The sequence below is a fragment of the Peromyscus eremicus genome, chromosome 1, assembly GCF_949786415.1.
Source record: "Peromyscus eremicus chromosome 1, PerEre_H2_v1, whole genome shotgun sequence".
Classification (NCBI taxonomy): Eukaryota; Metazoa; Chordata; class Mammalia; order Rodentia; family Cricetidae; genus Peromyscus; species Peromyscus eremicus.
The window spans coordinates 63,487,325-63,509,548 of record NC_081416.1 but is presented as its reverse complement, the minus strand read 5'-3'; the positions used below and the strand labels follow the sequence as shown (position 1 = coordinate 63,509,548).

Genomic DNA, 22,224 nt, shown 5'->3' with positions numbered 1-22,224 from the left:
TTTTCCAACAAAGAGAAGAAAGAGCTGAGCTGTGGGGCTAGAGGGCCTGATAACCAGGCAACTCACAGTCAGGCCTGGAAAGCAGGCTGCACAGATCTAAAAGAGAACCCTACCCACCATGATCCTGCACCGGTCCACCCGCAGGGAGCAGCGCCCTTCTGGAACAGCCCACAGCAGTTACAACATCGTGCACAGCTAGGCCATTTGGTTCCAGCCCAGGTCCTCTGTTCTAGTGAGTGTGCAGGGACAGAGGGGGCCATCTCATGTTTCCATCCCATGACTCTCATGTACACCCGCAGATTTTCTGCATGTATCAGATCGATCATATAAAAAAGCCTTTCTGTCAATCCTCTTGTGACTTTATATCTGACCGTGGAGTAAGGACTGAGGCGGTGGCATGGCCCTGCATGGCCGGGTGTCACCTGAGGCCTTTGGCTTACCCATGTATGGTTTGGTCCCAGCTAAAGCTGTCGCCCTCTCCCCATCCTTTATGATGGTGGCAATGTTGAAGTCGGTCAGGTGTGCGTGCCCTGTGAAGAGAGGGCAGACCTGGCTTTCCAGATCCTGGGCAGGGTGCCCACACTCCTCTCAGTGTCCCAGAGCTCTAGACACTCACCTTGCTCATCCAGGAGAATGTTGTCAGGCTTGACATCTCTAGGAGGACAGAAGGTGACAAGAAAATCAGCTTGAACCCATGCCATTCCTGCTCTGACATCTCTGACAGTCAGGGGCTCTCCAGATGCCTCACTAGAGGCAGAGGCCCGGAAGGCATGACTTGGTATTTAGGGTGGGTTCTACATAGGACCTGGTGTGAGGCAGAGAGGACACTATTCAGAGGGCACCAAGGCCACCCAGAAGCCAGCTACAGGGAAGCCACCAGCAATCCATCTTCTGGGTCTCGGTGGCCAGAGAGCATCTAGGACTGTATAAAAGGGTACCTACAGCTGGAAGCCCCCAAGGACTGCAGAAGACCCTCAGGGCCAGGTCCCCATGATGCCCTCGCCAGAGCCCTGGAACTGCATGGGAGCGAACTCATGTACATTGCGACCACAACTCAGTTTCGGTTCTCTCTCCTTGACTTCCAGACACACAACTAGTGTTCAGAAACCATCACACATCCAAATTATGTCCGGACAACAGAATCCCCAGGGCAGAGAGGCAGAAATCAGGTTTATTAGGCTTCTAACACACCTCAGTTTATACCGAGGCTGCAGGATTTCAACCTAATTTCTGCTTCCTAATTCTACCTGCTTGCTAATTAGACATTTTCCAATTCCATCTGTTTTGCAAGAACAACGCAATCGGTGTGAAGTCCCAGGATGTGGTCATTGGACAAATAAGAGCCTGGATGTAGCCAGGCCCTGTGGTCCACTCGTGAGGACTAAGTCCTCTGTATCCAGCCTCAAACTGGGTTGTTTGGACAGGGCCCACCACTGGGAACAGGTCCTTATGGGAGGGTGGGATGAGGAGCCAGACCAGACTCTGCTAGACTAGGGATACCCCCTTAGGTGGTGTGACCCAAGGTTATTACCAACCATTCAACCCCGGTAGGTGCCTCATCCTCCAGGTGTTCACACACCTGTGGATGATGTGTTGGCTACGCAGGTAGTCCAGGGCCAGGGCCATCTCACAGATGTACAGCCTCACTGTGTCCTCTGAGAACTGGACATTCTGCTGTAGGTGGTAGCGCAGGTCTCCACCCAGAAGCAGATCCACCACCATGAACATGTCCTCCTCATCTTGGAATGAATACCTGTGGGCACCAGGGGAAACTTGGCATATGAATGGCTGAGGAGCTAGAGCAATGGCTCCTGCCATACCTGGTCCTCCCTCCTTCCAGTCTGATCACCATCCTGCCTAAGGCAGTGACTACATCCCTCCCTGCTCAGAGCTGCACCAGGACACTAGGGAAAACAGAACAGCCATGCCCCAGAGGGTGGTTCAGCTGTGGAGCAGAGATGCCTGTAAGTGACACGGGAGACCCAAAGCAGTGCACATTCCTGGGCTGTTTCAGGTCTCCCTGGTTTCTTCTATGAGAATGATGAAACAAAACAAAAACACTGGCTGGTAAAAAAAAGAACGTGAGTCAGTCAGTGCCAGTGAAATGCTTAGTACAGAGCCGGGCAAGAAATTGGCGTTTAATGACCAGAAGCCATGGTAATGATGGTGGTGGTGACAGTGGAGATGATGCTGATAGCAATGGTGATGATGGTAGTGATGATGGTGATGGTGGTGGTGATGATAGATGATGGTAACGATGGTTGATAGTGATGATGGTGCTGGTGGTGCCGGTGAAAGTGATGGTGATGGCAGTGATATTGAGGTTGGTGGTAATGATTTCAGTGGTGGTGGTGATGGTAATGATGGTTGACAGTGGTGACTACGGTGGTAGTGGTGACAGTGATGGCGGTGATGATGACTGTCATAAGAGATGCCGGTGGTAGTATCTTGCATGTTGATGATAATGGAAACGGTGGTGACAGCCGCAGAACAGTGTGTGAAGGACTTCCTTCCACTCAGTACTCTCTTTTGTGAGCTCTTGGAGGCAACTCTAATTTCTAAACAACTGACTCTTTCATGAAGAAAGTCACAGAGAATTCCCTTTCGTGTGATGTCCCACTTCCTGCCCTCCATAAGCCACCCTGTCTCATCCTCAGTGGAAGGTGGCCTGGAGAAGGTGGCCCAGGCAGGAGTCTACAGAAGGGGTCAGGAAGAGGGCCAAGGAGCAAAGAGACTGGGGTTGTCGTGGTGGCCCCAGTACACAGAGCCCTAGACGGCAGGTGACATCCCCCAGAGGGCTGGTGTGTGGAAAGTGCAAGAGCAAGAGGAAAGGAAAAAGCCGGGTGGTGGTGGCGCATGCCTTTAATCCCAGCACTGGGGAGGCAGAGCCAGGCGGATCTCCGTGAGTTCAAGGCCAGCCTGGTCTACAGCGCAAGATCCCGGACAGGCACCAAAACTACACAGAGAAACCCTGTCTCAAAAAACCAAAAAAAAAAAGGGAAAATACAGACTCTGAACTCCTGGCTTGTGGCCCCCAAGTCACACCAACACCTGCACAATTGTAACAGCCTCACTGGGGACCTCCTGTGTCACAAGTGAGAAGACTAACAACAAAGAGGTCAGGAGTGTGGTCGACAGCAAGGTAGGGAACTCAACCAGAATCCATGGACCCGACCATTAGGCAACATTGTCTTTTAGAAAGTCTGGGGAGGTTGGGTTGCTAAGGCCCCAAACAGGAAAGTCCTGGGCTTCCTTTTTTCCAAGATGTTTCGTTGTCAACACTGTGTTCCCATCTCACAGCAGACTGCCCTCCTTTCTCCTGACCCACGCCCGTGCCCAGGCCTGACCTCCTGAGCTACAGCATGACAGGGAAGGTCTGGGGGGTACTTCTCATTTAGACCTCTCCACTTTAGATGTCGCTCAGCATGCCGAAAACAAGATGATGTTTTATCATAAAAATGCTGTCTGAATCTATCACTCTTCAGCCTGCCTGGAAAGCAGCAGCCACAGCACACTAGAGCTCTGAGTAGGAAGGAAGCCACTGAGCCATGCTGTGTAGCCTCTGGGAAGTGGCCACTGTCCACTTCGAAGTTTCTTGACAAAACAAAACAGCAGTTGCAGTTTGGGGATGGGTCTGTGCTCTAAGCAAGTCTTAGGTTCACTGTCAAACAGAACATACTTGCTTTCCACTACCCCAAGCAGCAGTTGGCTGCTCCTTCCTGAAGCTCTGCCACACAGGGTCACTTACAGGAGAGGGACACCTATGACTTCTAGAGGCTACTTGGCCAGGGATCCCTACTGTTGGAAAGCCTGTGGTCCACGGAGCCTTTGTCAATCATGCCTGTCCAGGAGCACAGCCCAGAACAGTCTATATAGGAAGTCTACATAGCCCACTATAGGAAGTAGTCAAGGAGAGCCCCTGGGTCAGGGAAGATCCATGTACTGGAGAGGACTCCAGTGTTGGGAAGGCCCCCTTTGAGTCAGAAAGCCGTCCTGCAATGGAGAGGACCCTGGGTCCTTCCTGGAGAGGAAGGAATCAACCTCCCAACAGCTCATAGGTTCTTACGCATCTGACACTCATTTTGTGCAGTGTGGTTGGTGGCTTGAAAGAAAATGACCCCTATGGGCTCATAGTAAGTGGCACTATTAGGAGATGTGGCCTTTGGAGTAAGTATGGCCTTCTTGGAGGAAATGTGTCACCAGGGATGGGCTTTGAGATTTCAGAAGCTCAACCTAGGCCCACTGGCTCTCTCTCTTCCTGCTGCCTGCTGATCTAGATGTAGGACACTCAGCTACCTCTCCAGTACCATGTCTGCCTGCATGCTGCTAATGCTTCCCACCGTGACAATAATGGACTAAACCCCTAAACTGTAAGCTATCCCCAATTAAATGTTTTCCTTAATAAGAATTGCCATGGTCATGGCATCTATTCACAGCAATAGAAACCCTACCCAAGACATACAGGAACCTGAAGGTCCTCCCCTAACTTGGTAGTACAACTTAGTGCTAAACCCTGGGCTCCTAGAAGATTCTGGGGGGATTCTATACAAATCCCAGCACATCATGGGTCCCTGGGCCCAGCAGGCCCTGAACACAGAAGCTGAATAGATGGTGGGGGGCACGGAGGCCTGGGGGGGGGCGGAGGGCAGAGGAGGGGAGAGGAGCATCCTAGTGGTATTAGAGCCAAAGAACAGCAGGGCCCCTTATCCCATTCCAGAAGGCAAATCACACTGCAAGGGGCGTCCACTGCAGGCCCTGGGGCGGGCTCACCAGAGGTTCACCAGGAAGACATGCTCGATCTCCTGCAGGATCTCCAGCTCCCGGAAGACATTGCGGACCTCATCACGCTCGATGCATTGCTGCTTGTTCATGTACTTCATGGCATACATCTTCTCAGTGTCCCGCTTCTGCACGATGCACACCTGGAGGGCCAAGAGCCGTTGAGCAGAATGCGAGAAACCAAACTCTTGAGCTCCCTCCACCCTGAGAGAGCCAGGGTTCCCAGCCAGCAGAGGGACAAGGCAGTGAGCAGGCCCCTTCTACAGACTGGCAGAACCCTGTCTCCGGGCACCCAGACAAGAGTCCTAGCTTCATGGTGGGCTGCCCTGTGTGGAGTGCTAAGCCCCTCACCAGCCATGACCTGTGTAAGTGGTCTCACCTTACCAAGCTTCAGCACCCCTTCTCAGCATGTAGCTTTGAGGGCCACTAGGGGCTGCTGTGTGGTTTAAGTGTGAAATGCTCCCTCCACAGGTTCAAGTGTTTAAGCACCTAGCCTCCAGCGGGCGGCTCTCTTTTGGAAGCTTGCAGAAGCTTTAGCAGGCAGAGCCTTGCTAGAGGAAGCAGGTCGCTGTGCTTGGGAGCAGGGGTGAGGGGTATGGTTTGGCCCCACTTCCTGTCTGCTCTCTGCTTCCTGGAAATGCCCTCACAGACCCATCCAGAGATGGGTCTCTTAGTTGATTTCAGATCCCATCAAATTAACATCCAAGATAAGCATCACGGGAATGAAGGAGAGAACGCACTTAGCACAAAGCTGTGCATCCAGGCAGCCTCCATTCACCACCACAGGATCACCGTTTCCACTGACCAGGGACTGTCCTTGATAGCAGGTCCCTGTGCAGTCCTAAGACTCGGCACTTTCTGAGCATGGCACCGTCGTGGTCAACGACCAGCACCGGTACTACTTAGCAGAGAGAACAGGTGATAAGAAGGACGAGGTGAGGAGAAAAGCAGCTGGTAACCCTTGTGGCCAAGAACCAAGGACAAAGATTCCCAAAAGAAAACAGAAGGTCAAAACACAAAAACCTGGTGCCCAATCAGCACCCACCCTCACTGCAAGCCACAGTGACCCCCCCCCCCCGACCCTCTGGAGGACAGGTGACTCGGATAACCAGAGCCATTGCTGAGGGTTCCTACAGACTATGGTCTCCAGGTCTCTGTGGAACACTAGCCACAGGTCAGAATGATTCTGGACCTCAAGGTGGGTGAGACTCCCAGGTGTCACCAGAAAGCTTGGCGCTCACCATATACCTCAGTGTCACCCGGCCTCAGACCACCCCGAGGGGACCCACATTCCTTTTCCTGGGAATACACACAAGGTAAAAGTTCTCTAGGATCCTTTGAGGAAGCTGACATCTAACCCTATGTCCAGCAAGACCTCCTGCCACTGAGTGGTAAGCTTAATGACTGCCACTCAGCCATTGAAGAGTCGCCGAAAGGACTTTTAATGACATGCCCCAACTGTGGGACACCAAGCAAGGACACTAAGCGGTGCAGTATAAACATCGGGGTGACGCACACAGTCTGCCTAGGAGCTAGAAGTGAGCCATGGAGATGAAAGCAGCTGGGGTGGATGGAAGCAGCTGTGCAGACACTTCTTGGCTACGTCTCTGTCACTCTACTGTGATGTTCCGGTGACAGCGGCTGGTGCTTCTGTGGCCCCTGCCCTTATAGCAGCGGCAGTAGGGCTGTCTGGCACTCTGGTCTTGGATGGAGGGTCTGTGGATGAAGTGGCTGAACAGCTTCTCTCAGTCCTGAGCCCTACATATCCTCCCACCATCCAGAGACACACCCTCTATATCCACAGCTGCAGTTTCCAAGGCAACACTGAATACATAGCACCTTGCCCACAGGCATGGTAAGCCCAAGGGAGCTAAGCCTGAGACATGATTCCAGCTGGATATGGAGGTGACATCTGACTGCCTCTAGGAGCCCACCCACCTCAACATAAACTCGCCAGTGGCACAAACACAGCCAGGTCCCCGCGCAGGCCACAAAGACCCTTGAGGAACTCTGCTGGAAGCTTCCTGTGCTGAGACTGATGCCCCAGGGATGGGAGCTCACCCTGAATATGCTCCAGCTCCTACCTCCAAGGACCACCACCACCCCTGTACCCCAGTCTCAGAACTGCACTGACTCTGAGGAGTAGGCCTTTGGGAACAGGTGTGGGGTTCAGGGCCCGTAGAGGACATACAGAGAAGGGGGTCTTGTCTCTGAGGGTGAGTTGGGGCAAAGATCCTTCTCAAATCTTTCTTTTCATTAAAAAAAAAAAAATTAAAGCCAAGTGGAGCTGTCCTCAGTAGACAGAGCAGTTGTCTACCATGCACAAAGCCCTGGTTCAACCCCTAGCACTGCATAAAACTGGATGTGGTAGTGCATTCCTGTAAACTCAGCAATGAGGAGAAGAAGGCAGTCCAAGGTCATCCTTGGCTGCACAGTGAGTTCAAGACTAGCCTAGGTTATATAAGACTCTCTAAATCACAAGAAAGAAAGAAAAAAGGAAAGAAGGTGTGGCGGTTTGAATAAAAATGGCCCCATGGACTCCTAAGGAGTGGCATTACTGGAGGTGTGGTCTTGTTGGAGGAAGTGTGTCGCAGTGGGGTGGGCTTTGGGGGTCTCAGAAGCTCAAGCCAGGCCCAGTGGCTCACTTGCTCTTCCTGCTGCCTGGGGATCCAGATGTAGAACTACCTCCTCAGCTGCCTTCCCAGCACATGTCTGCCTGCGTACCACCATGCATCCCGCCATAATGATATTGGACTGATGTTTTCCTTCATAAGAGTTGCCATGCTCATGGTGTCTCTTTACAGCAATAAAAGCCTAACAAAAACAGAAGGGAAAGAGAAAAAAGGGGGAAAGACAGACAGATAGACACACTTACACAGAGGGGTGGAGGTGGGGGTTGAGAGGGAGATCAAAGGTTGTTCCCCCAAAAAACCATAGAGCTCACTAGCTGGCTTCCCAGGATATATAAGAATATAAACCCAGGCTGGGCAGTGGTGGTGCACGCCTTTAATCCCAGCACTCAGGAGGCAGAGGCAGGCGGATCTCAGTGAGTTCAAGGCCAGTCTGGTCTACAAAGTGAGTTCCAGGACAGCCAGGACTATTACACAGAGAAACCCTGTCTTGACCCCTCCCCACCCCTTGCAAAAAAAAAAAAAAAGACTACAAACCCAGAATCTCCCAAAAAGGCCTCAGTCAAGTTTAACATGCCTTTCTGTGTCCCTGGATCGTGTTCCATGGACTGTCAAATTAAGTCAGCCCCCCAGAAATCAGGCTAACATAAAGGAGAAGGTGAAAATCACGGCGACTGGGCAGCTGTGCACATGTGTCTGAATAAGCACAGTGGCACTCCAAGCCAGATCATCTGCTTGTTCACGCTTGCTCTGCAAATGCTCTCTCAGGACTCCTGAGCCTGCCGAGAAGACGGCTGGATCCTCCTCTGCCCTCCTGCTAGAAGAACCACATGTCCTGAAGGGACAGCTGCAGGCAGGGCCCTGGGCAACAGGTAGAGCTGACCCAAAGGCTCTGGGCCAGAAAGGGTTCAGAAAGAAGGAGACCTCAGAATGCCTCAACAACCCTTCGGTAGCATCTGGCCACTTCTCAGAGTCCACCCACCCCCAAAACAGCACCTGCACAAGCCCAGGCAGGTTTGTGTACAGGCCACCAAGATCCCTGCAAAGCACTGCCTGGCTCTCAGACCAGCTGGGTCTCTTGGGCATTCTGAACTTGGAGAGACTTTGATACCAATCCCACTCCATGATTCTAACCGTACAGCTGCAGAGGAGGACCCACAAGCTTGTGGGCTGGAATAAGGTGGCCTCTGGATCCATCAGCTCAATCTAGGATGGGGGGGTCAAGCCAAGTCAGCCATGGTTGGCTACTAAACAACATCTACCCAGTCAACAATCCTGCCCACAAGGGTTCCCTCAAGTCAAGCATGGAGTTGTGACTGAGCGCAATGACAGCCAGTTCAGTGAGGGAGTTAAAACTATGCCACACTGGCACACTGACTATTTTGAATTAAAGGTACTTTAAAAAAATAAAAAGCAGGCATAAGCCAATAGCTGACTATCGTGCCTCCTAAAAGCAAGAGCTGAAATCCCTTCCCTTGACTGGAAGGGAAGCAATATCCTGACTCAGAACCCAAGACCAGAATGGGAGGGCTGCCTAGACCTTTCTTGTAGGCTGTTCCTGTTTAATCCTCCTACATGTTCTGGTTGCTTCTTTACAGGTCAGTAGCTGTGTGATGCCAGGAGCTCTTGGTCAGACCACCTAGACAGCTTGGGTGCTGCCTAAGCCTTGGCCTTCACCACAGAACTGCAGCCCTGTCCAGAGGTTCTGTGCTGTCATGGGGTCCCTCCCCATTGGCACATGGGTCAGCAGCACCCACTGTCTCCCGGGCAACAAGAAGTAGTCCCTTTTGGGGATGGCACCTGTAGAGGAGCTTATGACATCTCTGGTTTAAGATGTCTCCAAAAGAAGATTGTGACTCAAACCTTCCAGGGGCCAGCAACCACCAAGGAGGCCCCGGAACCTCACCCTCCTGTGTTCTGTTTCCCTACTGGTAACAGCGGTCCCTGCAAGAGCCATGGCCTTCAGGCACAGATGCAAGGGCTGAACTATCATGTGTCACCTCAGTCCTCTGCAGTATGGGGAGAGACGCTCTGCAGGATTTTCTAGTAAGACTGCCAGGCTAGACCTCTTACCCTGCAGACAGCCTTAGACATGGCTCTCTGGCCCAGACCTCCCGGCCCCAGCTTTCTGGTCATGAGATTGGCTGTAGATGAATGCCCTTCCCCCGCCCCCTTGGAGCAAAGAAGCAGAAGGAGCCCTGTGCTCCATCTCTAAGCTCCAGGTGGTCCTCCCTGCCTCAGGTGTCCTCACAGCCGTCCCCAAAGCTTCTACACCAAGACATTTTTAGGTGTCTGTTCACACTCTGCCACCCTCTCTTGCACGTGAAACCCATCCTGGACCATTCTGGAAAGCTTTGGGGGGCTGTTCTGTGATCACAGAGGAACCTGCAAAGGTCAGCATGTGGCCCCTGGAGGCACCTGTCTGGGTCCGAGGCTAGTTCAAGGGTGTCCCTGGAGTCCCTGCTCTGAGACTCACTCTTCCATCCCTTTCTCTCTTTCCAGGGTTATGGTGGAGGGGGCCATACGGGAGACAGGGCAGAATGCTTTGCAGAGGCTGGCAGCAAGCCCTCCTGATGGCATGTGAGGGACAGCTTATGTGGACGGGGGCTGTAGGGCGGTGGGTGCTGGAGAATGTGACCCAGTCACTCACACAGGTCCTAAGTGAGGCCTCTCCAGAAAGGGGGCAACACAGATGACTTTGCCCTACTCCGTGAATGTGACAGGAAGAGCCTGGGTGGGGGACCACTGAGACATCAAGTGTGTGGATGGAGGACTCCTGAGGGTTTGAGAGGCCACACCTGCTCCAAGACTGAGCCAGTGGCAGGTTGGTGGCCACAGTGTCAGAGCGACAGGGGAAAGCACAGGCGGCCAAGTGTCGAGCCGCAGATTTTTTCCCCCCTGAGCTAGTTACAATCCTTTTTCAAATTATTATTTTGAAAGCCTATTGAAAATTTCAGAATGAAAATAAGTGTCAGTCGCAGCAGGCCACCCAGCCTACCTGGTCCTGGCTCCAGGCCCTTCTCTGAGTGACGCTTCATTCTGCTCCCAGGGAGCAGAATTAGGGGCCTGTCCGTCAGAGCCCAGGCCAGTCAGAGCATGGGCACCGGGGCTTCTTGTCCCCCCCACCAAATACACCTTCAAGTAGGAGGCAGAGAATGCCAATTACTTCCAAGACAGAAGTGAGCAGGCTGGGAAACTACCCAAGAAGGGCCTACCTTTAGGGGCGGGAGGGGTCTTTGCCTAGCAGGTCGAGAGCCTTAGGTTATTCTGTCCCTTTCGTGTCTCCCCTATGGAAGCCGCCTATATACCCCCTACCTAGGGTCAGCCATATACACCCACACACACCACAGGCCCTTTCTCCAGGATCCAAGAGAAGCCAAGAGTCTCAGTCTCCAGAGAGAATATGAACTGTGGCTGTTTGAAGCTGGCATGTGGTAGGACTTAGCTTCAGTCCCAAGAAGTCAAACTGCATGGCCATCCCAAGCATGCCTATCATGATACACCGGCTCCCTAGGGAGCCAAGACCTTGGCCTAAACTTGTAGTACACCCTCACCTGGGGCACCTTCTCTCTCTTTTGAACCTGCTGATCTAGTCCTTCTCTCCTTAGTGATATAAACCTTCACTGTCTTCCCACACAGGCTGGCCTGCCCAAGTCACTGCTGAGTGGGGCTGGCTGCAGAGTTTTGGACTGTGGACACACTTAACACTTGCTAGGGATGGTGCTGATTTTGCCCTTGGAATGGGTCATTAATTGCATCTAAGTGCCCTTTGGTGGAGGCAGCTGAGCAGGTTGAAGCCCAGCTGGAGAAGCCTGGCTCTGCTGGCTTAGAATGCCACCCCCCTACAGAGAGGCTCCAAGGAAGAGTTTTAGGCTGCCCTGATTTAGAGGATCTGCAGGTGTGGCTGGGCCAGCAAAGCAACATTTCAAAAGGTGAATGGAAACCTAGGGCCTCTTACAGCTAAGCCTTTGCAGCAGGCCCCACTGAACTGTTTCCTCAAAGGAAATTTGTCTGGACTTTCTGGGCCACTTCCTCAGTAATCCACTTACACCAGACAAAGAGGAAGTGAGATCAGATCTCAGAGGAGTGAGCCCTGCTGCTCCTGGGTGGCAGGGCGCTCACAAAATGCCACTGCTCAGCCTGGAATAAGCTGGTGACTAATGGTGGTGTAAGTGCCATTCTAATTGAACACTGTTTACGCATCTTGCAGATTTAAGTGATTCACCCCAAGCTTTTTTTCTTTCTAAGTCATTTTTGTTCCCCAGAAAGCAAAGGGCTGACAACAGGTACTTAAAGCCTTGAAACACTATAATGAAAGCACCTCCTGGGAGTAGCAAAACCCAGGGAAGGCAGACTGGACCACAGGGGACCAGATAAGGATCCTGCCTTTCCCAGGATTCCATTGGTTGCCAATGCCAGCAGCACAAAAATCACAGGATGGGTCCCAGAGAAGGTATATGTGGTTGCCAGCCCTAGGGAGAGGTGCCTGGGTAAGGCACAAAGAAAACAGTGTCCTCCCCCCCACCTAACAGAGCCAAGCAGCTCATGCAGTGGAACAGCAGGGCAGGGGCTAGACAGAACAGAGAAGGGTGCTCCAATGACTCACAGGCGTCCCCGACAGAGCAACAGCGACTACACTAGTCTCCTGCTTCTCCCAGGAGGGTGTGATCTTAAAGATCTCTGAGAGGTCGGCCCTCCTCAAGTCCCATCCTGGGCCCCTTCCTTGACCAGCTCCTGCTGTTCCCTAGTGCCCAGCACCTGTCCTCAGCCTAGACCCACCCCCTTGCCTGTATCTGGCTGTCCCTTACTGTCCCCTAACCTCTGCCCTTCAGAGACTTCAGAGGAATGCTTGTCCTGGAAGAGGTACCATTTGGAGGGGAGAGGGACAAAAGAGAAACACACACAAGGAAGAGAGGGGACAAAGACTTGGCTTGCTCAGCTCTTAAGCACTGCTCTCGGGGCAGCAGCTGGTGGGACTAAAGAAGCTTTGGATGTCACTAGACATTAGTCACTTCTTGTCATTGTAACAAGACACCAGACAGAAGCATCTCAAGGCTCGAAAGACTGATTTTGGCCCACAGCTTAGTAAGGTACAGTTCACCACGGTGAGGAAGGCATGACCAGAGTCCACGGTAGCAGACACCTGAGGCTGGGACCTGCCATATCCCTTAGAATTAAGAAGCAAAGATGCATGCTGCTGCTCAGCTCTTTCTTCTTTTCTTCCTCTTTTATTCAGTCTGGATCTCCAGCTCACGGAGTGGGGCTGTGCTCACTGGGGGTGGGTTTTCCTCCTGAGTTCAAACTCAGCAAACATTCTCATGCACACCAAGTGGTTGTTGCCTCATACACTGATACATGGAGACAGAGCAGGCCAGTGGAACAGAACAGAACAGAAAATCAAGAAACAGACGAAGCTGCACAGAGATACTTCTTTTGTCATTACAGGTGGCTTCTCAAACTTTACTTAAGTAAAAAAAAAAAAAATGACTTTTTAATAATTGATGTTGGGAACAACTAAGTCATTGTATGAAAATTTGATCCATGCCTGACACTACAAACCAGGATAAGCTCCAGGTTATGAGTTTTAACCTGATACATAAAACCTAAACGCAATAGAAGAAAACATGAAGATGTCTCTCAATGGAGGTAGGGACAAATTTCTGTGGCTCTGAATCCAAAAGCAATTTGGAAAATAACTGATAAAAAATGGTTGCATAAAAGAAAATTTCTGTGCATGGGAAAGGGTGTATAAATGAACCTGAAAGACAAGTAAACTGAGAAAATATTTGCAACTTAGGTCAGATCCAGGTTGGCATTCCTAATACATGTATATCAAGCTCTAGAGACAAAAAACAGAAATACCAACTAAAGAGGAACGTGAACAAAAAAATAGGCAAATTAGCCTACCATAAGAGAAATGCAAGGCAAAGCTAAGTGAGTTGTTGTGCCTCTTCTGCCAGGCTGGCATAAATCCAAGCAGCTGGCAACAGGCCCTGTGGCAGGCACCCTGCGGACGACATTGGTGCCACCCCCCCATGCAGGGAGACTCGGCAATTTCCAGCACAATTCATGTGTACCACCCTCCAGCCCACATACTCCACTTCTAGGAACTAGCCCAAAGACAGACTGCAGAAGCACACGGGCATGGCTAGTGCATGAAGCACAGGGACAGTGGGGCTTGTTGATACACCTTCAGACGTAACAAATCATGACATAAATGACTGGCAGAATAATGGCCTCCAGAGGCGCATGTGACCTAATCCTGGGACCTGTAGATGTGTTACTATGCATGGGAAAGGGACTTTGCAGCTGGGATGCAGCTGGGATGACGATCTGATAAAGACATCTAGAGATGGAGAGGAGCTCACAGGTAGGGTCTCTCAAAGACAGAGCAACCTGGGCCACTGCTAAAACCACAGAGCAGGGGAAGGACGGGCAGATACAGAGCAAGGAGACCACACCGCGCGTGTAAAGATGCACTGTCAATCCAATTCAGAGAAGTAGTAAGAACAGCAGTCATGAGTGCTGACCCTGACCACTGCTCACAGGTCTGCCGTTGGCTGTCTTAGGCATGCAAAGGCTCTGTAGCTGCGTTTAAGAAAATGATCCTTGTGTTTTGAAGACACCAACTGCAGCACAGAGGGAAGAGGTGGGCTGTTCCCTGTAATTGCCTTTCATGCACAAGAGAGTCAAGGGAGAGGAACGGCTTCCACAGGGTGGTCAGGTCTACTTTTGCTCTGTGGATGGACCCAAGCTGCTGTTCACAGTGGCCAGTGGAGAGGTACAGTCAGCATTAGTCTATGCAGAGGCCTGGCACCCAAGGCTTAGGATGAAATGAGGACAGCAGCCTTCCACGGCAAGGGTCAACACTTGCTCTACTGTCCTGGCCCTAGAAAATTATCATGAGGCTCCCACAAGGGCTCGACACACAGAGGCAGCTGATTCAGCTGTCTCAGAGCAGAGATGGGCCTTTGGAACCCCCCGGGCAGAGAAGGAAATGAGGTACATGGTGAGCAGCCTCAACCTCATGCAAGATACCCACAGCCTCCTGTGAACCTCAAAGCATGGCCTGATTTCCTGGACAGCTGTGTTAGCCAGCCCCATGAGCTTCACTAGCAAGAGGAGCTCCTCCAGGCCCAACAAGCAGGGGGCAACCACCCTGCTCCTGGCAGTCAGCAGGGCCACCCTCAGGATACCCTTGTTTGGTCTTCCCAAGTCAAGGCTACACAAGGACCAGGTTTTAGCAGGAGGATGACAATGGCTTTCACATGCCCAAGCCGGGAAGAAAGCAAGAGCTCTTTGCCTGAGCCTGTCTCGAGGGAAACAGCTATTTTTAAGGCACCAGGACTGCCTGGGTGACCCTGAGAGGCAAGCCTGGCACATTCACATCGTGTTTTGGCCCACTTAGGAGCATGTGATAAATGCTCTGCCGCACGCTGGCTCGGTGGGGCGGCGGCTAGGAGGCTTTCTTCGTCCTATGGTGGCAGCAGAGGCAAGCCCAGAACCGAGCTGTTAGAAGAGGGACTTGCAACAGGCTGCTGATGCCCCAGACCGCAGCATTCTCAGCCTTCACAGCCCCCATGGCAGCCTTGGTGCTCATAGTACCCACAGTTCCTGTGGCACTCCCGGGCTGCCACAGCCCTGGTGGTACCCTCAGCCAAGACTCAGAGTACATCTGAGGAAAATGTTTCCTCTCAGGAAAACATCTCTTCCGATCTAGTAGGGGAAGAAAGCCCCTCTCCTTGGTCAGCCTCTTGCGCCTGGTGCGGACCTCACCTCCTGACCTTTGAAGAATCCTCCAGTAGCTATGCTCAGAACTCCCATGGGTTTCTTTCACCTCCAATCCTGGAAGGGATGGAGTCCTGTTTGATCCTCAGCATTTTCCCTTCTTCAAAGCCACTGCAGCCAGCAGCCCTGGCTTTCATGGCTAAAGGCCACTGGTGCACACACCCCCCCCAGCGTGGGAGGGCACAGAGAGTGTCCTGGGGTGAGGACAGGGCCCAGATGGCTTCTAGAGAGGTCTGTGCTTGGAGGCCCACAGAAGAGAAGTTCATAGGACATCAGGCAGACTAGGTGCCCCAAGACTACTTCTCCAGTGAAGGTCTGAGGCAGAAAAGTTCACAGTTCACTCAAAATTTAAATCTCAGAGCCAACCTGGGCCTGAGTGGCAGAGCTCTGAAGTGGCGGGGGTGGGGGGAGTGGAGGGGAGTGAGGGCAAGCACCCTGTAGCTGGGCCAGCTGTATGAGACTCACTCAGACCTGACAACTGTCCACTCTGGGTGTCTCTACTGCCCTCCCGAAGCTATCTGCTGCTGTGATCCCTTAAGAGGACATCAGGTCCTACGAGGAGTCTCTCACCTCTCTCCTCCACTAGTGCGAGCATGTTTTCTGCCCTCTTTTTTTTTACAATCAACAAAATCAGCAAAAGTACGAACAAGACTCAATTCCAAACCATCTTAGGTCACAACCAATATAGCCAACAACTGCCATTGTTTTGAGGTCTCCAGGGCACGCTCCCTGACAAATGAGATAGCCCACTCAATGTGCTTGGCCCTAGGAAGTTCTCATCCACCTCTGCCAATGGGGTAGACGCCACAGGTTGTCTGTCCTGCGTGCTGCAGGACCAGACGGCCACAGCTGGGGAAATGGGGCTCAGGCACGAGCAAGGAGCGCATGTGCTCAGGGTCAGCAGCACCCGGAGCAGGCAGAGACTTCTGTAGCTGTTACTGACATGGTGACTCTAATGGCCACCTTGAGCTTACATTAGTGATGCTGGCCATAGATGCTACCCACATTGGGATAGCCGGTCCCATGATGGGACCACGAAGCAATGGCCCTGACATCCACAGCACAAAGATTTGAGATGCTAGACCCTAGAGTTCAGGATTCAAGGTCTGACTGTCTTGGGAGAAAAGAGTGGAGCTGATGGGACAGTCAAGACAGTCACTTGACACTGGCATAAGCACCAAAGGGTAAGTTGCTGCCAACACACTAACTTCCATCCTGCGGGCGTCAGAGTCCACTGGCTGTGAAGATGGAGGCTAGACGTTACCACCTGCCCAACTAAGCTGACACAGGCTGCCTCCCAATGACCTTCTCATCCTGGTGTCTTGGGTGATCCATACGGGCTGTAGGCAGAACCGGCTCCAGCAGCCCCAGAGATGACCCAGGACCCATGATTCAGCATTAACAACTGGGTGACATCCCAGTAGTCAGGCATCTCTGAGCTCTCTGTGGCCATGACTGGCCTCCCGCTGCTGTGTGGACCAACTTAGAACCAGATTCTCTGCAGACAGACTCAGTGAACCATCGGCTCAGTGATGTCCCACAATACTCCTGGCAGGATGCAGCCGCTGAGAGGTTGCCATGGCAACCACAGTGCTGTCTTGTCTCTGAAATGCTGGGCAAAGCCAAAGTGTCATCACTGGGGGGGGGGGGGGGCGGGCACGTTAACAGATCTGTCAGGGAAAGGCAAGGGGGCCCTGGCCCAGCCTCACACCAGCCCAAATCCCCCAAATTGCACGTCCACATTGAGGATCATCTTCCTCTGGCTGGAGACTCTCCTGGATCTATCTGAGGATTTGGGGACTCAGCAGGGGCAGAACTGCTGGCGTGGTTGGGGACTATGTCAAAGGCATTTTGCCCCCAACTCTCTTAGCTCTTTCCCCATAAGCTTAAGGACACAGAAGCTGTCTGTGTGGTGGGCCTGAGCCTTTCTACCGGCGCGCACTCCCTCCTTTCCCATATAGTGGCTCCATCGGTTCTTCTGTGAGAGCTCTGCAGCCACAATGCTAGGCCCAGCTCCTTGGGGTGAGACCTCATGCCCAGACTGTAGTAGGGCAGAAAGGGCCAGGTCTCCCTCCCCAGAAATCACTGTGTCTAGGCACCCTGGAGCCTCTGTGTGAGTTGTGGCTGGCCGTAGCCTGGGGACAGAAAGAAGGGGAAAGAGAGTCTAAGGAACAGAGAGTGACCAGGGCAGTAGGGAGGTTAGAGAGAAAGGTGAATGGAGAGATCCATCCAGTTTGAAACTGGGCCCATAAGGCCCTCGGCAGGAGGAACATTCCTGCCAAAATAGCAAACTACGCCCGCTGTCCCAAAGCCAATCAAAGTACTAAACCTCCACCTGGACTAGGGCCCCTGCACTCCCTAAAGGACATCCAGACCCAGGAGTCATGCATCTCCTTGGATCTTCCCAGGGCTCCCTTGATCTTCCTCTTGCTGATGACACTTTTCAGAGGATCTTCAGAACCCCCACTTTGCCCTATAGATAGCACTGACCGACATTAATGTTCAGCCTTGAGGGTATTTGGCACATCACAGGAAACATGCTTCTAAAACTCCCCACACCTACTGGAAGCCGGAAGCTGGTCCTGTCTTCCCAGCAAGAACTGTCCATAGGCTGCAAGATCAAGACCTTGACTGCCTGGACCCCTGACTGGGTATAAGTCCTATATCCAAGGCTGTCCAGCCTCTTCCCAGTCGTAATGGAGCTCAAGAAAGCAGACTTTCCCTTCACTATGGGGAGGTGTTACAGTGAGGGTGCTGATGGGCAGGACCAACGCTGGGAGACACAGACCAACCAGGTCTCCAAACGGAAAACTGAATTCCTCGCTACAAGAATCAACACCATACAGAACAACACTGCACACAACTCTAAGAACAACAAAATATGGGGCACATAAAGGAAGGGGTCAGGTGACATGCCCAAGCCTGCCACTTTGTGGTACTGAATATTGTGAGATAAAGGACAAAGAGCCAACAAATGCAGGGAAGGTTTTCCAAGAATGCCCCAGAGCTGCTGAGGACACATCCTCCAGGGTCTTTCCCTTACACCACAATCTGGCCTGCTCCAGGAGGGCCTGCCCCTCATAGAGACCCTGGAGGCAGACCTGCTCCCAGATAGGCTTGATCACAAGCCAGTGCAGCTCCCCTGTGCCAGCAAGGACCTCTGGGTGCTCCCAGATATGTCATGTACTCTCCCTGAGTGTCCCTTCTCCCAGGAAGAGGGAACACTGATTCTCAGATCTCACTGCATTTTGGGGATACTCATTTTTGTTTGCCGTGATGTTACTATACATAAGAAATTAACAGCTAATAAATACAGCTCTTTCTTCCTCTGTGGTCAGTTTACACACACACACACACACACACACACACACACACACACACACAGAGAGAGAGAGAGAGAGAGAGACAGAGAGAGAGAGAGAGAGAGAGAGAGAGAGAGAGAGAGAGAGAGAGAGAGAGAGAGAGAGGGAGAGAGAGAGAGAGAGAGAGAGAGATGGTAGCTGGGGCTAGAATCCAATTTCCCGGAATTAAAACAAGAACAGTTTGGGGAGAGTGAACTTCTCAGATACAGACTCTTCCAGCCTGAGAGGATACCAAGGTTTTAGTCAAATGAGCGACAAGTGAGAGAGGACAATGTGGGGAAGGGTAGGTGCTGAAGTCTGAAGGCCGGACAAGCATCCATACCAACAGGAAAGTAGATTTATTTTCTCAGAGGCCTGATTATTCTCACTTGGATGACATGTCTTGGAATTAGTTATAGCCACATCACTCCCTAAACATCAGTCAGTGGAGAAGATGGGGGGGGTGTGTGTTAAGTGCTGTGCCACCTCCTGCAAAGGCCCTAGAACCCTGGGGCAGGTGCACATCGACCACACACTCACAGGGAGGAACCCGAATGCTCCACAGCTCTGAAAGAGGTTCTGCTGCAGACAGGAGAGTATCCCATCTGAAGCTCACTCCTTCCTGGCATCCTCTGAATGTAGCCAGGCTGTCATGATGCCCCAGAGGACCAGGGGGAAAAAGGCTTTATTCCATGCCCACACCTATGAGGATTTCATTCCCATGGCTGAAGAATGAAGCTGGCCCATCCTCAGCCCCCTCTCTTCTTAAAGAATAAAACTCCCTGCGCTAAGACGTGCCTTCTCTCAGTTCTGAATTACTGGTAGGTCTGATTATGTCTCCTGCTCTTCAAGGCCAGCCTGCCATTTCCAGAATGCATGAAGCCTGGCAGGACAGCAAGTCTGTCCAGCAACAGCACCCTTCCTACAAGATGCCCAGGATTCCGACAGGATGTTTCTTGGGGCTTTGGTTAAACAGGAAAGCCGAGTGTGAAGTTCTGACGCCCGAGTCAGGGGGCTACTGGATCCTGTTGCCACATGCAGGTGACCCTGGGCACCCAGCTCACACTTGATGAGGAAGGACCTTGCAAAGCCCATGTTCAGAGGGTGGCTCCAATAGGTGGTCAGGGCCGAGGTCATTTGTGCTCACAACGATGATGGTCATTTCAGTCAGTGGGCTCTTGTAGTCTCCCCCTTCACTGCCATGCCAGTCGTTCGTCTTTCTAGTTCTGTGTTTCTGACTTCAGCTGTATTCCTAAGCAACTGCCAGTGTGTCCCGGCTCACTCCGCCTTATGGAAACAACCCAGCAGATTCTGTTCCCAGGAACAGCTTTAAGGTGCTTCCTGCTCAACAAACCCATTACAACAAAATCAGCCCTCAATACCCCAGCAGGAAGCCAGGGGAGCCCAGAGTTTACAAAGCAGAGGCTTGAGTCCCAGACACCTAGACATTGCCCTCACAGGCTCCTATTGAGACATAAGAAACTTCATCAGCCTGGTGGGCGGTGGTGGTGGCGCACGCCTTTAATCCCAGCACTTGGGAGGCAGGGGCAGGCAGAACTCAGCAAGTTCGAGGCCAGCCTGGCTACAGAGTGAGTTCCAGGAAGGTGCAAAGCTATACAGAGAAACTCTGTCTCAAAAAACCAAAAAAAGAAAAAGAAAAAAAGAAAAGAAAGAAAGAAACTTCATCAGCACACCTGTCTATCACCACCAGAGAAAACAAGAGAAGACAGCCTCTCACTTCCACTGGGAAGGCTACAACCAGAAACTCAGACCCTGACAAGTATGGGCAAGGATGTGGAATGGTGTGCCCTCTGTGGTGGCAAGGTAACATGATTTAGCCTTTGCTGAAAGAGTGTGGCAGTTCCTATAAGGTCATACGTAAGACTGCCCTGTGATATGGCAATTCCACCTCTCAGCAACAGAGTTTAAAGCGGGAAAATCCAGCTACTGTGGTAGGCTCACATTCACGGCAACAGCAGGATCCACAATGGTTCATCTGTGTAAGCAACCCAAGAGTTCATCAACAGGAAATCACTGCACACAGGATCAGTAGGATCACTCTACCTTCAGAAGAAGGGATTCTGACACATGCTACAACAGACACACTTGGAGGATATTTTGCTATGTGGACCTGACCAGAAACAAAAGACAGGTGTTGCATAATTCCACTCACTACAGCATATTGAAGGCTTGTGTCCCCCCAGATTTGTACATTGACATTTTAAGCAACTAGGTAGTAGTAGCAGATCGTGAAGGTGTGTGTGTGGGGGGGGGGGACGACTCAGGAATAGGACACACCCTGATAAGGGACCCCAGGGAACTCTGACCTCTTCCCACAATGTATGGACACATCCAGGAAGTCGGTCCCCACCAAACACCATATCTGCCTTCATTTGGGACTCCTGGCATCCATAACTATGAGAGATATTTATTGCTCGAGCATCCAGTATGTGGTGCTTCCGTCACAAAAGCTAGAAATAACCAAGGCAAGGTGTCCTGAGTACTCAAAACCATAGATAGAAGCAGAACTCTGCTGCCAGGGCCTGAAAAGGGGGCAAGGGAGAGTTATCACTTATGGAGACAGCTTCATTCTTTTGCAAGACAAAAGTAACTGAAATCAGTCACACAACGTGACCATGGGAACATGGGACTGTACACCTGAAACCGCATAGATGACAAACATATGTTAAATGTGGTCTACCAGTTTCTTTTCAAAGAAATTGGTGAAAAAGTCAAGGACTAGTTATAACACATTTATATAGCCCATCCCCAAGAGTCATAACCCCAACAGGTGAAGTAGCCCTTGGTTAAAGGAACTTTGATTGGAAACACTGATCTCAAATGCACATACTCTGCCACCACCTGGCACTCGGCAGGGCTTCCGTGGGCTTCATCTCACCTATAGAAGAGTCCTCTGCAGGGAACACACCCTCTGAAGCACAGCATCCAAGTGGATACATTCTCAGATCTACCAGACATCCCAGCTTCCTTTCTAGGGCCCCATGCCTTCTTGTCTGGGTCTACTACTGTGGCCACTGAGAGTAGCTGGAAGAACAGAACCCAACCTATGACAGGCCTTATTCTCTCAGATACCCACCAGGCAGCCAAAGACTTCCGGTGGCCTAACTAGGCAGCTGACTGGGATCAGGAAGGAGTGTCCCAACTGTACTACCTACCATCTCCGAAAATGTGCCTGTCTCCTCGACCCCACAGCAACCTGTTCCCAGGCCAACAGCTTTCAAACCCAAGACTTGGTTGGAGGACCCATAATCCTGGGGTTCTGCAAATGTGTCATAGGACAGGATACCCCAGATGCCCTCTTGAGGATCAGGAATGTCCCTCCCCCGAAGGAGTGTGGGGGACAGTAGATGAAGGAAGGGTTGGATAAGGAGTACCCTGAAACCCCCCAGGGGAAGGAAACGAGAAGATTTCCAGAAAACAGCATCTACTTCCTGTTCCCCATGACCCCAGCCTAGCCCACTAATGGTGGTCTTCATCGTGGGGTGCTACAACCTAGCCCTCTTCAGACCTAAGTTCTGAATGCCCCCTGATCCCAGTACCTCCATCAGCTGTTCTCCTGAACCTAGTTCCAGCTGCTGTCCTCTGCTATTCCACAAACCCCACCTGCCTATCCCTCCTACACACACCCTCCATAGCTCTGGTGACATCAGCACAGAGGAGTTTCT

General features: G+C 51.8%; 1 protein-coding gene across 1 annotated transcript in view; it reads right to left on the bottom strand.

Moving 5' to 3' along the window:
• Positions 1-22,224, bottom strand: part of Stk32c (serine/threonine kinase 32C) — an 84,988-nt gene that overhangs the window by 12,024 nt on the left and 50,740 nt on the right. Inside the window, exons 3-6 of the mRNA XM_059250242.1 lie at positions 4,771-4,922; positions 1,580-1,753; positions 617-654; positions 441-530 (exon numbers count right to left, since the gene is read on the bottom strand). Coding sequence (XP_059106225.1) covers positions 441-530; positions 617-654; positions 1,580-1,753; positions 4,771-4,922 — 454 coding nt within the window. The remainder of the gene's footprint in view (positions 1-440; positions 531-616; positions 655-1,579; positions 1,754-4,770; positions 4,923-22,224) is intronic.